The 12452-nt window shown below is 37.9% G+C and overlaps 1 protein-coding gene across 1 annotated transcript in view; it reads left to right on the top strand.

Annotated features, from left to right (window-relative positions):
- Nucleotides 1–12075, top strand: part of CDH2 (cadherin 2, type 1, N-cadherin (neuronal)) — a 29613-nt gene extending 17538 nt beyond the window's left edge. The window contains exons 8-9 of the mRNA XM_009583996.1: nucleotides 2850–3014; nucleotides 10660–12075. Of these exons, the coding sequence (XP_009582291.1) occupies nucleotides 2850–3014; nucleotides 10660–10866 (372 nt within the window). The 3' untranslated portion in view covers nucleotides 10867–12075. The remainder of the gene's footprint in view (nucleotides 1–2849; nucleotides 3015–10659) is intronic.
- The last annotated feature ends 377 nt before the right edge of the window (nucleotides 12076–12452 follow it).

Below are 12452 nucleotides of genomic sequence, written 5' to 3'. Positions count from 1 at the left end.
GGTATTTGTTCTAAAATTGCTGGAGTTAGGGCTAAACAGCATAAATAAGTAAATAAATATCTCTGACAAAAAATGGCAGCCATATGAATTAGATGCTCACAACTTTTGCTCAAGTACATTTCCAATGGAGGGCCTAATCTTGTTCCTCATTAGTCCCTCAGCAGATTGTAGTTATGAAAGGTTATATGGAAAAAGACTGGAGCAAAGACAAAACATTGTTGACTTGTGGTCCTGAATGAGAGTAAAAATAATGACCCAGAATGTTGCTCCAAGCTGGCTGTCCCAACCTACCCCAGCATGTCCTGTTCTCTCTCTGATGTGCCATAGTTGTCCATTTAGCTGTCACTTCTGCAGTTAACTATCTTAACAAACTCTGCTTGAGACTAGCCTTAAAATCTGTTCAGGAGCTTTAGGTAATAGACGAAAAGTTTTCCCATTTTTTTAGCATTGAGCGAAGAGATGGAATTTCAGCATCCCTAAACAGATTACGTCCTGGCTCTTTAAAACATTTTTCTTTCTTTTACTTTGCAATAATTGAGTAGAATTTACTTTAGATAGAATGTTGAAACGGCTGGAGTCATTGCATGATGCTGTGTTTGTATGGGACTAAGCCAGTTTGGGGACACGGCGAATGACTTGCCATACCTGACTGATGTACAGTTAGTATTGATTTTAATGATAGGAGAGATTTGAGAGTCTGTGGTAATAAGCACAATGGATCTTCTCTTCCTGTCCAGACACTAATAGAGCTGCAAAATAAATTTCCTCTGATAGAAGGCTGGATGGCAGTGTCATAAATTACCCTAGAAAAGAAAACCAAAGTGGGAGTCCACATAAGGACACATTCTGCATGGTTGTTGCCTTGCGGATGAGAGTCTTTGCTGTCTTTTTAGCTGTAGAGCCTGGAGATGTCTCAAACTATTCATACACACAAGAGGATGGCCTTAGATGTGAAGATACCAGACTGTCTGACTTGATTCATATTGCATTTCTGTATGACCACTAATCAGAAAGAAGTGTATGCATATGCAAGTGGGTGGAAAAAACATTTTCTCTTTATAAAACTGAAATGACTGGAGAGGCTCTTCTGGTTTTAATATATTGTTATTTAACCCTATCTGTTTGAATTCCTTCATAATGAAATGCTTAGTATAAAAAACCCAGTATTTTTCATTTCTCTCTGTTGGTGTTTTCCATCTTTATCTTTTGGGTGGGTATGAAAGCACTCATGTGTTACATATTTATAAATTCTAAAAAGTACATTCTTCTCTGTTTAATAGGATTTTCTGATAGCAGGTCTCTAAACTATTTTGATTTATTTTACATGAGAAAAAAGAAAGGATAAAAAGTTCTGTTCTGTTTACTTTTCTCCAATTCATACCGCTTCATGGAGATCACTTATTTTTCTGTTTGGTACATGAAGAACCGAAGAGTAGAAGTTACAGCTGGGCCCCAAGGAACTTGCAATCTAATTAAAACATATGAAACTGCCTTCTCAGATCTCAGTGGAGCTGTTCCACCTTTTTTGACTATGTATTTGTGTGCAGTCAGCTGAGGACCTGAGTAACAAATTAGACGGTGTAGTGGATTTGATAGTCAGTTACAATTCTCCCAACACTTCACTGCTGTCAACAGTCCTGCTGAAAAGTCTAGTTTTGGGGTCACAGTAGGTAATACTCTCAAAAAGGACCTACATCCCGTGAGGTGACAGCAGAAGTAAATGCTTGCATTCCTTCCTTTAGGAGCCAGTTAGGAACCAATGAAAATGTAATTGTCTGCACAGACAGCTTCCAACAAGTTGAGATTATAAATAAGATTTTTACCAGAACAACACTGTTGAAAAATAGAGACTGATGATAAAGGAGCTTATTTAGGATGCTCCTCAATTACTTGGACTATTTGTGGGGCACGGTATCTGGCATACAGTAGACTTGGCATGAGCCCCAGTCTGCTGGTAGTTTGTGAATGGCTTTAGTTTAAGCCTTTAAGACCAGTTCGTTATTCTGCATTTTTACCAGTGCCTTGTGCAGAGGCATCCTAGAGCATGATTACCTTCTAGACATGACAACAGTGAGGTGAATGACAATGCTGAAATACATCACACTATGCAAATAGTATTCACGCATATCCATCTTAAATGCATACACATTAATCTAATTAAATTTTTATATATGTACATATTTCTTATTGGAATTCATAGTGCTATGCTCGTTTCATCAGTCTGCCAGAGCTTGAATTTACGGCATCAAGTACTTAATGAACAGATCCACGAGTAATCTTTAGAAAGTGCTTAGAATTAAGGCCAAATCTGAGGAGCTTTGTACTTTTTATGATATTTTCCCCCCTTTGGCTTTCATATTATGGAAGCCATGTGAAATCAGCAAGGAGTCTTAAATTCATTCTTTGAAAGTATTATAAAATGCTGCAAAGCAGTGTGCTTGCCTTTTTCTCAGAATGAGAATGTCTGGCATTTTTTTGCTTAGAAAAATAGGAGTTGGATTTTGGCATCTTTGCTAAATGCAGTAAATCATCATTACTAGGCAAAGTGTTTAGTCTCCTAATAGTACCACTCAAATCCTTCCTTCTCAATGGAAAACTTAAGAGAAGCTCTACAAATCTGATGGAATAGAATCAAAACAGTAGATTCAGGGAGTATAAATCAAGTAACATCCTGTTGGTATGCAAATAACAATGTTATTGACTTATTCGCAGTAAGCATTACAATCCTGAAAATAGGACTTCTGGTGAAATGATGCTTTGCACTTTCCGTTTTTTCCTTGTCATGTTTACCCCTGACAGATATTGTTTGAAATTCTCCTAACGTACTGTCTTTGTTTCATATTTTGCAGGATTATGACTTGAGCCAGCTCCAGCAGCCTGACACTGTGGAACCAGATGCCATCAAACCTGTTGGAATCAGACGTCTTGATGAAAGGCCAATCCATGCAGAACCTCAGTATCCAGTCAGATCAGCTGCTCCTCATCCTGGGGACATTGGGGACTTCATTAATGAGGTAAAGGAGAGAACAAGTTTCCTCCTAAGATCTGATAAGCTTTTATATTTTGTTAATTGTACTCTGCATGAGTAGCTGTTATGTTTGAACATGATAACTTTTTAAAACTTACTTAGACAATTAAAATTGTCTTGCTAGATAGAAGTAAATATGTTCTTTTAAAGTGCAGACAAATCTAATTATTCAAACAGAAAGGGAAGATATATCAATTAACTTCTGTACGTTTGTATTAATTACATTCATAATACATTATCAGCTGCAACCACAGTATCTCCAAGCAGGATTATTCTATGTGTTCCAAGTAATAAATAGACTAACAAAATTATAGTTTAGCCTAAGTTCATTTATTAATTCACAGTAATGTAATAATGGAGGAAGTTCATTTTCATTTTCCTCATACATTACCCTTTGAATCCAGATAATAGTGGAAATTCAGTACCTTCAATAAGACCAAAAGAATTCCATCAAAATACGATTAGTGAGCAGGGCAGCTAAATTAAATGTTATATAAGTGCTTTTAATACTTGTCTTGTCATACAGCTTTGAAAGTCTTTGCATGATCTTTGATTCTTCAAGCTAATAAAGAGAAATCTAAGTAAGATTCAGACTATACCAGATTACTCACAGTTCTGGAAGAAATGCTCCAACAAATATTTGTTTCATTATTTCTATCACTGGTCAGTCTTAAATCATTGCTTTCGTGGAACTTAAGATAGAATGTGTTTCTTGTGCTTGCTGGTTATAGGAAAACAAATATTAACCCAAAATTTACCACTTAAAAATAAGCTATATTCTGTAGATGAATAGTGGTAGTTAATTATTTTCTCTAATTTTTTCATATCTTCCTTGGCAATTAGAGCTGGACAAGTATTGCAGAGTATTGCAGAACTGTTTTTGCAAACTTGTTTATTCTTGTTGAAAAGTCAGGCTAAAGTCTTTTGTGTTAGCAAGCTGCAGGAAATTGAGTTTGCTCCTTTGAAGGTATACAGCAATACAATTGTAAGACAACCTAGCAGGAAGCATACAAATATCCTCATAAGACATTGTATTTTAAGAGACTCCAGGTTTGGGGAAGAGCTGTATTAGAAAGAGATGTCTCAACAAAGAGGATTTTTGAATTCCTTGCACTTCTAAATATTACAATTATAACTGGCTTTTGGAAAATAGTGGAGATGTGGGACGATAAAAGGCCCGCATTTTTGGCCAAGGCAGTGTGCACACAAGAACTTCCTTGTGCTTCCTCATCTTCTTCCAGACAATCAGAGTTTCCCATCCTATTCTCATGCAGCTGTGACCTGACACTATCCACCTGGCAGCTGGTCGGGAAGAACCCATGATCCTCAATACCCTGATTTTTCTTGTCTTCAAAGCAGCTATCAAGCTCTGTTACAGAGCTAAGACACGGAATGAGTGTGATTTTCCTGGAAAGACAGAAAGGGGCCAGAGTTTGTCCAGCCTCCTACAATTTTTAAATTACTTAGCAAGCTGTTCTTGCAATACTATTTTTCAGTAGGTTATCAGTCTTGAAGATTATAGTATCAATGTGTACACATGGAGCTGTAGAAACAGTACATGCTGTCTTGATTTAACCCAATATGTTTATATTGCAGTGGAGACGAGCATGGAGTCATTTTCTTACTGCCGTCTATTGCATTAGATCAGTACTTCCCTTTATGCTTCCCTTTGCCATCCACCAAAAGAGAAAGCTTCTCTCAGCTATTCTTACAGAGTAAAATAATGTCAATAATGTCATTGACTCTGAAATTAAAGAAAACACGGCAATTTCCTTGTCTGCATGTTAGCTCAGAATTAATTATATCCTCTGATTGAAAGGAACTATATGAGGTAGTTTCTATATTTCAATCATTATGTATTTAGCTTCTTTTTTTCATAAGGTATTTCGTTCACAGGCTTTCACAGCAATGTATCATTTTACTACGGGGCATTCCACCCAACTCTCTCTCTGGCAGACAGTAGCCACCCAAAGGTTGTCCATGCTCTGTCTGTTTTGCCAGAAGTCTGAGCAAAATGGAGATTTTATTTCTCCAAAACAGTTTCATCATAATTTGTGGTTTATGTTAAAATTTCCCATGGCATATGTGATTCTAAAAAGTCTATTGGGGAGAAAAAAAAAAAAAAAAAATCAGTCTTTCACAGTAGTACTCACTACTACAGTTACATTTCCAAATTATCAGCGTCTAGTGCATAAACATTCAGGCTGCACAGGTTTTCAGACTCTCTTCAGCAAATTCCACCTGCAGTCCTGGCAAGATTATACCCGAACATTGGTGAGTTCCTCTCAGTTTTACTTGGAGTAAATGGAAGAAATACCTTGGGTAAAAGCCATACCAGATGTTTCTTAGGGCAGTTCATACAGAAGATATGCTAAGCTGTGAAAATAACATAGCAAGATAAGAAAGGGCAAAGTTCATATCTCTTTGCATCCAGCTTCAACATCATTAGGCAAAGAACTTTCTTCCACTGTAACTACAAGTCATACCATAACTTTTACCTTGGGCAACCCTAATCCAAACAGCCTGCAAAACTAGTCCAGTCGCTAGCTGAGCAGGGAGAGGCTGCCTTTGAGTTGTCAGTACCTCGGTAGCAAAGTCTGCACTACCCCATTGGTTTGAAAAGATGCAACACTTTTGGAGATCAGTCTGGTCTTTTGGAGGACTTGGCCCTATTCCCAGAGATGCTGATCAGCGTGATCCTTTGGAATGCTGGCCTATGTGCGGGAATTAATTTAGTCTGTTGAATGCTTACCAGCACCTCAGACACACAGCCAGCATTGTTCAGATTAGCCTCTGAATTACTCCAACTTTTGACAAAAAAGAACACTAGGTCATTGATTTCAGATATTGGAGGATTTAGCTACCATTGCTGAGCAAGCATGGGCTGGTTTTTTCTTCTTTCTTCTGTTACAGAGCCATAGAAACAAAAGTGAAAAAGACCTAATGGGTCATTGTGTTTCTTTCCTTTTGGCAGTACTCAGTTTCTTCTGGTGTATTAGTTTATAGCTGTCATCAGTTGTATTAAATGTACTTAACTCAATGAGACATACAGAAGTATGAGTATTTTGTAGTGTTCTAATGACTTTCCAGTTGAAAAACAAGTTACAAATATGATAAAAACTTCCAATATTTTTATAACACTTACAAAGTTAAGATAACACATACAAAGCTATAAACTTTCTAAAATATGAAGGTTCCAGAGGTGCCTTATAATCAAAATATGTTTTGCAGGCATAAGCTAAGTGACCTCGGGGACTTTCTTGTTTTGTCTGTTTCAATGGATAGATGAATCTCTAATTTAAGGAGGGAAGGGAAAAACCTCTTTTCTTCCAGTCCAGTGTACAAACAAGTCCGTGAAATAAGTCATGTGTTATTAAGAATCCTCTGTAGACCTTGTTTTCCATTTTGAGCCTTTTAAAACATAACCTGCAGACTGTGGAGCATAATTAACACTTAGAATAGTCAGGATTTGCAGGACAGTATAAATTAGGTCTGTTTGAAGTAGCTTTGTTAATTCTGTTTTCAGGAACCACCTATGCTGTCCCTAGAAATCTTAAACAAATTATATCGTGGTAGAGAGTTTGTGGCTAAGAATATATTTCTAATCAATAGAGGACATAGCCTGAGGTAAATTAAATTTAAATTACAAACTAAAGGTCTCATCCCAGAAGGACATGAAGGACTCTCAATTCATTCTTAGTAAATGGTTATCGATACAGTGCACCTCCAAGCAGAATAGGGTCCCTCAATGTTTTCTCTTTTCAAGTAAAAAACAGTTCCAGTTTTAAATAATTATTTGTATTTCCCTGTAGGGCTCTGCTCTTCCTTTCCTTCTCACCAAAAGTCTGCTGAATCTGATTAAGTAGTAGGATTAATGAAAATAAAATCATTAGATTTTGTAATGTTTCATGTTAGTTCAAGATTTTGAGGGTTTTGCTTTCCCTTAATTTGAGACAAATTGAGAATGCTACACATACTAAGGAAAGTATGACTTAAGGTTACCATTGTTCCTCAGTCAAGGCACTGTAGTTTCTCCTCTTCTGCCCCTTATCTCCTCCTTAGTGAAAGTTGCCACGACATGCATAAAAGAGGAAGAGGAAATAAGTGAGATTGCTACTCAGTCTATCCTAGCTCTCAAGGTGACCTTTGTATTGCCATGGCTCTTCTGTGACTGCTTGTTGTGCATTGGTGATATGGCAAATGCAAAGAAATGTGACTTAGTTCACTATTTCCCAGAACAATCACCTGGTCCCAAGCGTGTGCCCCAGCAATTCTGTTGTTGAATAAGCTTCTCTAGTAAGAATTTGGCTTTTCAGATCAGGAAACTGTAAACCAAATAACTATAACAACTCTGCTGCTCTGAGATTCTTGAACACATCTGGGAAAAATGGAGAGATCTCTTCAGGAGCAGTTGACAATACCATGGCAGCAAAATCAGTAGAAGCAGTTCTTGGCAGCCATTTGTTGCCTTTTCAGTTGTGCCAATACAGCAGGTTATGGTACCACCCACCGGAAGGGATGGCATAATAAGCAAAAAAGGTGGCAATACTGAAACCAAAGGGGGAGCTTCATAAGCCAGTTTCACTGCCAAAGCTGACATTCAGTAACTCCAGCTCCGGACATGCTGCAGAACCCAGCAGCAAAGTGGAGCAGCATACTGGGTAGGTTCAGAGAATATGCTTAGCAGAGCGAAAGTGAAAAAATTGTAGTATTTCTTTTTCATTTTAATATGTAACTTGCCACTTGTCATTTAAGAGTTAGAGACTAAGTTCACTCATTATACTATGAATCTGAGGAATTTTTAACCAGAAGATAGGTGCAAATGTCAGTGTAACTTGGGCTGTGCAGTTGAGTCAATACCTGCATAACATGGCCTGTAGCTACATTCGCTGAATGAAATGGATTACACAGTAAGCACAACCTTTGAAACAGTGAATTTGTCAGTGAGATGCTATCTTGTAAGTCAGTAGCTCAAAACCAGTTTTCTTTTTAAATGCTGTCATGGTACCAGCAGCAAATTGCAAAAAATCCAACTTCCCCTTTGGAAAAAAAGATGGAAAGAGGCTGCCTGCCACCTTGCCACGGATGGCTGATAGGTATCAGAATTTCTGCAGTGATGTAGGAAAATGTTTTGTTCACTAATTTTTAATAAATTAGTATCCCATGGTTGGCTGGCTGTTACTAGGCAGAACTGCAGAGAAATAGCATTGCGTCTCCAAGCCAGCTTTCTAAATGACTTTTACACACTGATACCTGGGATTCACACCTCAGCACTCCTTAAGCTCAAGTGGTATTTATTCTCCTTCCCTGTCACCTGTGTTTGAAAAGCATGGGTGTCTGTCATCCCAAGCAGTCTTAAGGGAAGATGCAACTACTATAAGGCCAGTTACCGCCTAAGAAATAAAGTTGCATTTCTGCTTCAGCAGCACAAATTGAGAGAAAGCCTTAGAACTGTTTCCAGCTTTGAAGCTGAATAAGGGAAGTCTTCCAGCACTTCCTATTGCCTTTTCGGAATCTCAAATCTTTTGTCCTTATGATGGCCACCAGGACGGAAGACTCCAAAGAGAAAGGTGACGAGCATCACCAGTTATTCTTATCAGATAATTCAAAACTGCGCTTCTAATGCAGGCTATTAATAACCTGCTTGGTGGTGTTGTACTGCATGAAACGATCATTGTAAGTCCAAAATGTGTTCTTGATTAGAGGTCATTAGTTTGATAAATATGCTAGGCCTTTCCACCACTGATTTGCAAAATTATTTTAGGTACATTTTGCACACTTCTGAATTATTTTAGATAGGCAATAAAGAACCAGGATTCTCTTCTACCTTATCAGTGCCATATGCTTTAATTAATGGGTCTAGCTATACATGTATTTCTAGAAGAAAAATCAACATCCGTTTCCATTATGTCACATTTAGACTAAACACAATTGAGAGTAAAACATACTTTTCTAAAAACAGAATATGTTAAATAATTCGAAGGAGGTACACTCAATCCTTCAAATAATTGGGAGTATAATAAAGGCATTCTTTAAATAAATAAACATTAAAAATTAAAACCAGCACAAATATCACTTGTTAAAATTAACAGTGAGCAATTTACAATCTCAGCTCAGCCTTATAGGATTCTGGAAGAGAAGGGCAAGAAATCTGGTGAAGGGTCTAGAGAACAAGTCTTATGAGGAGCCGCTGAGGGAACTGGGGCTGTTTAGCCTGGAGAAGAGGAGGCTGAGGGGAGACCTCATCGTGCTCTACAACTACCTGAAAGGAGGTTGTAGCGAGGTGGGGGTTGGTCTCTTCTCGCAAGTAACTAGCGATAGGTCGAGAGGAAATGGCCTCAAGTTGCGCCAAGGGAGGTTTAGACTGGACATTAGGAGAAACTTCTTTACTGAAAGAGTGGTCAGGCCTTGGAACAGGCTGCCCAGGGAAGTGGTGGAGTCACCATCCCTGGAAGTATTTAAAAGACATGTAGATGAGGCACTTAGGGACATGGTTTAGTGGGCATGGTGGTGTTGGGTTAACGGTTGGACTTGATGATCTTAGAGGTCTTTTCCAACCTTAATGATTCTATGATTCTATGATATATTATCCCTGCCAGAGTAGATCCTATTCAAAGTGGAAGATCTTGAAAAAGCATTGCTGATCTCGTGAAAGAAGCTGCGAGATTGAAAAATCCAAAACACAAGAGGGCTTTTAACTTCCTGCTTCAGCCTTTTATATTCAACTTGTAAATCTTCCCAGGATAAGCACAGAGCAATTGTCTCATATTCTAAAATTAAACTTACTGTTTAGGTTTGGACCTGTGTAAGAAAACAGGAAGGGAAGAGTCTTTTCTCTGGAAGAAGTGTGGTTCTCTCCTTCCTTTCCTCTTGTTCAATTTGTTTTGGTTTTAGTTTGGGTTATTCAGCTATAGAGAGTAGAAATTTAAAATTACTGAAGACCCAATAATCATGTGTTCATAAGTTGAATACTTTGAAATGAGAAAACAAAAATGGTTATAATCATGTATTTAGTTTTGATGTCATTGTGTGCGTGTGTTTTCTGAAGAGCAGGTGGAATCTTATGGGTGGTTATGGCAAACCACATAAGGCTTAAGCCAACATATTGTATCTTTTCTCACAGCAGCCTACAGAGGTACATGAATTTTACAGAACTAAATACAGCTTTTGGCACACGCAGATGGACTGCAGGCCAGAAATGTCAGTGGATATGTTATTGGCCATGTGAGATGGCTGTTAAAGTGAATCTTTGCAAACATGCCTATTTCTCCTTCCCCATCTGTCTGTTTAACCAGTCCCATATTGCTCATGCTGCAGGTTGTGAGCTGTGTAGCATCGGTCCTAGTGCCGTGATGTTCTTCTAAGGTTTTGTTAGAGCTGTATTTGCAGCTATATTCAAAATGTCCAGTGCTGTAATGCTGGAACTCTGACCGTTCTGAAAGGAATTGAAATAAGTTCTTGCTGGAGTCACAAAACCAGGAATCCTGTTTTGAATTGGATTGCGGAAGAACAAGAACTTGGTTTTCTCAAGTGGCGATTGATAGATAACTACACTGCGATATTCCAGTTACGTTTTGCCTCTCTCTCGGATACAGAACTTCAATCTTTTTTCCTCCCTCTCCTTCTTGCAGGGACTTAAAGCAGCCGACAATGACCCTACAGCCCCACCATATGACTCCCTCTTAGTCTTTGACTATGAAGGAAGTGGCTCCACTGCTGGATCCTTGAGCTCTCTTAACTCCTCAAGTAGTGGTGGTGAGCAAGACTATGACTACCTAAATGACTGGGGCCCACGTTTCAAGAAACTTGCTGATATGTATGGTGGAGGTGATGACTGAACTTCAGAGTGAACTTTGTTTTTGGACAAGTACAAACATTTCAACTGATATTCCCCAAAAGCATACAGAAGCTAGGCTTTAACTTTGTAGTCTACTAGCACAAGTGCTTGCTGAAGGCTTTGGCTTAGGCTGCAAACCAATTTGGGCTCCGTGGAATATCAGTGATCCAATGCTGTTTGGAAAAAAATATTGAGCTCAGTTACACTTGAATTTTACAGTACAGAAGCACTGGGATTTTATGTGCCTTTTTGTACCTTTTTCAGATCGGAATTAGTTTTATGTTTAAGGCTTTAATGGTACTGATTTATGAAATGATGCATTAAAGAGACAAAATATGTTGGGGTGGGGAGGAGTAAGGTGAAACACAATATGCTTCAACATGCTTTTGTTACATCGCATTGCTTTTATTAAAATAAGGAGATTAAAAATAAACAAAAAAACCTCCTCATGGAACAATTTTATTATCTGGGAGAGAAGACCATGAGGTGGAACAATGTACATTACTTCTAGTTTTAGATGTTAGGGGATTTTTTTCACTAAAATTCTAAAACTTATGCAGCTGGTTGCAAATAAAGGGAGTTTTCATATCACCAGTTTGTAGCAGAACTGATTTTTTTTTTTCTTATGCTAGAATGTTAGACACATTTTGGTCTTAATCCATGTACACTTTTCTTTTTTCTCTTTTTAATTTCTAGTATTTTTTTCCCACTTCACTGTAAAAAATGGTATGTGTACATAATGTTTTATTGGCATAGTCTGTGGAGAAGTGAAGAAACTTCAGAACACGTGTATGTATTATTTGGACTATGGATTCAGGTTTTTGCATGTTTATATCTTTCGTTATGGATAAAGTATTTACAAAACAGGTTGCAAACAAGTGACATTGATTCAATTGTTGAACTGTAGTTAGAGTACTCAATATTTTTTTTATTTTTATTTTTATTATTTTTTTGGTTTGGGGAGGGAGAAAAGTTCTTAGCACAAAAGTTTTACATAATTTGTACCAAAAAAAAGTGGGGGGGAGGGGAGTTGGCCTGATACTGGTGGCACGAGTAAATATACAGTATGTTTTGGGGGCAGGGAGGGAAGGGGGGAAGGAGCTTTCAAACTGGAGAGACTTCTGAGAACAGCTTTGCCTCTGTATTGTGTACCAGAATATGAATGATACACCTCTGACCCCAACGTTCTGAATAAAATGCTAATTTTGGATCTGGTGCTTGGTTTGGCATTTTTTTTTCCTGTGTGGGCAGCCCTGACTATAGTAAATAAAAGTACACAAAGTCTGTTTGAGTTTTGTGAGAAGTTATGTGCACTTCTTTAGCACTCGATACTGCTGGACTGAAAATAAGCTGCATATAGAATTTGGCACAAATTTGGAAGGCAAGTTCCCAGGTGAAAGCAAAGTGATCTGTGCCATTTCTGGGAATTCAAAATTTTCAATTCCACGTCGATGGCTAGCTCTTTGGCTTAATGTATATTATCTGAATAACAGCACTTGCATCATTTTTGCTCATAAAAATAAAAACTGACAGTTTAATGATTGTGTGATTATGCTGCAGGTTGCATAAATAAAATAAATTGCAGAT

This window comes from Fulmarus glacialis, unplaced genomic scaffold (genome assembly GCF_000690835.1).
Source record: "Fulmarus glacialis isolate BGI_N327 unplaced genomic scaffold, ASM69083v1 scaffold1288, whole genome shotgun sequence".
In the NCBI taxonomy this organism is placed as follows: Eukaryota; Metazoa; Chordata; class Aves; order Procellariiformes; family Procellariidae; genus Fulmarus; species Fulmarus glacialis.
This window is presented reverse-complemented; position numbering and strand designations above follow the sequence as displayed.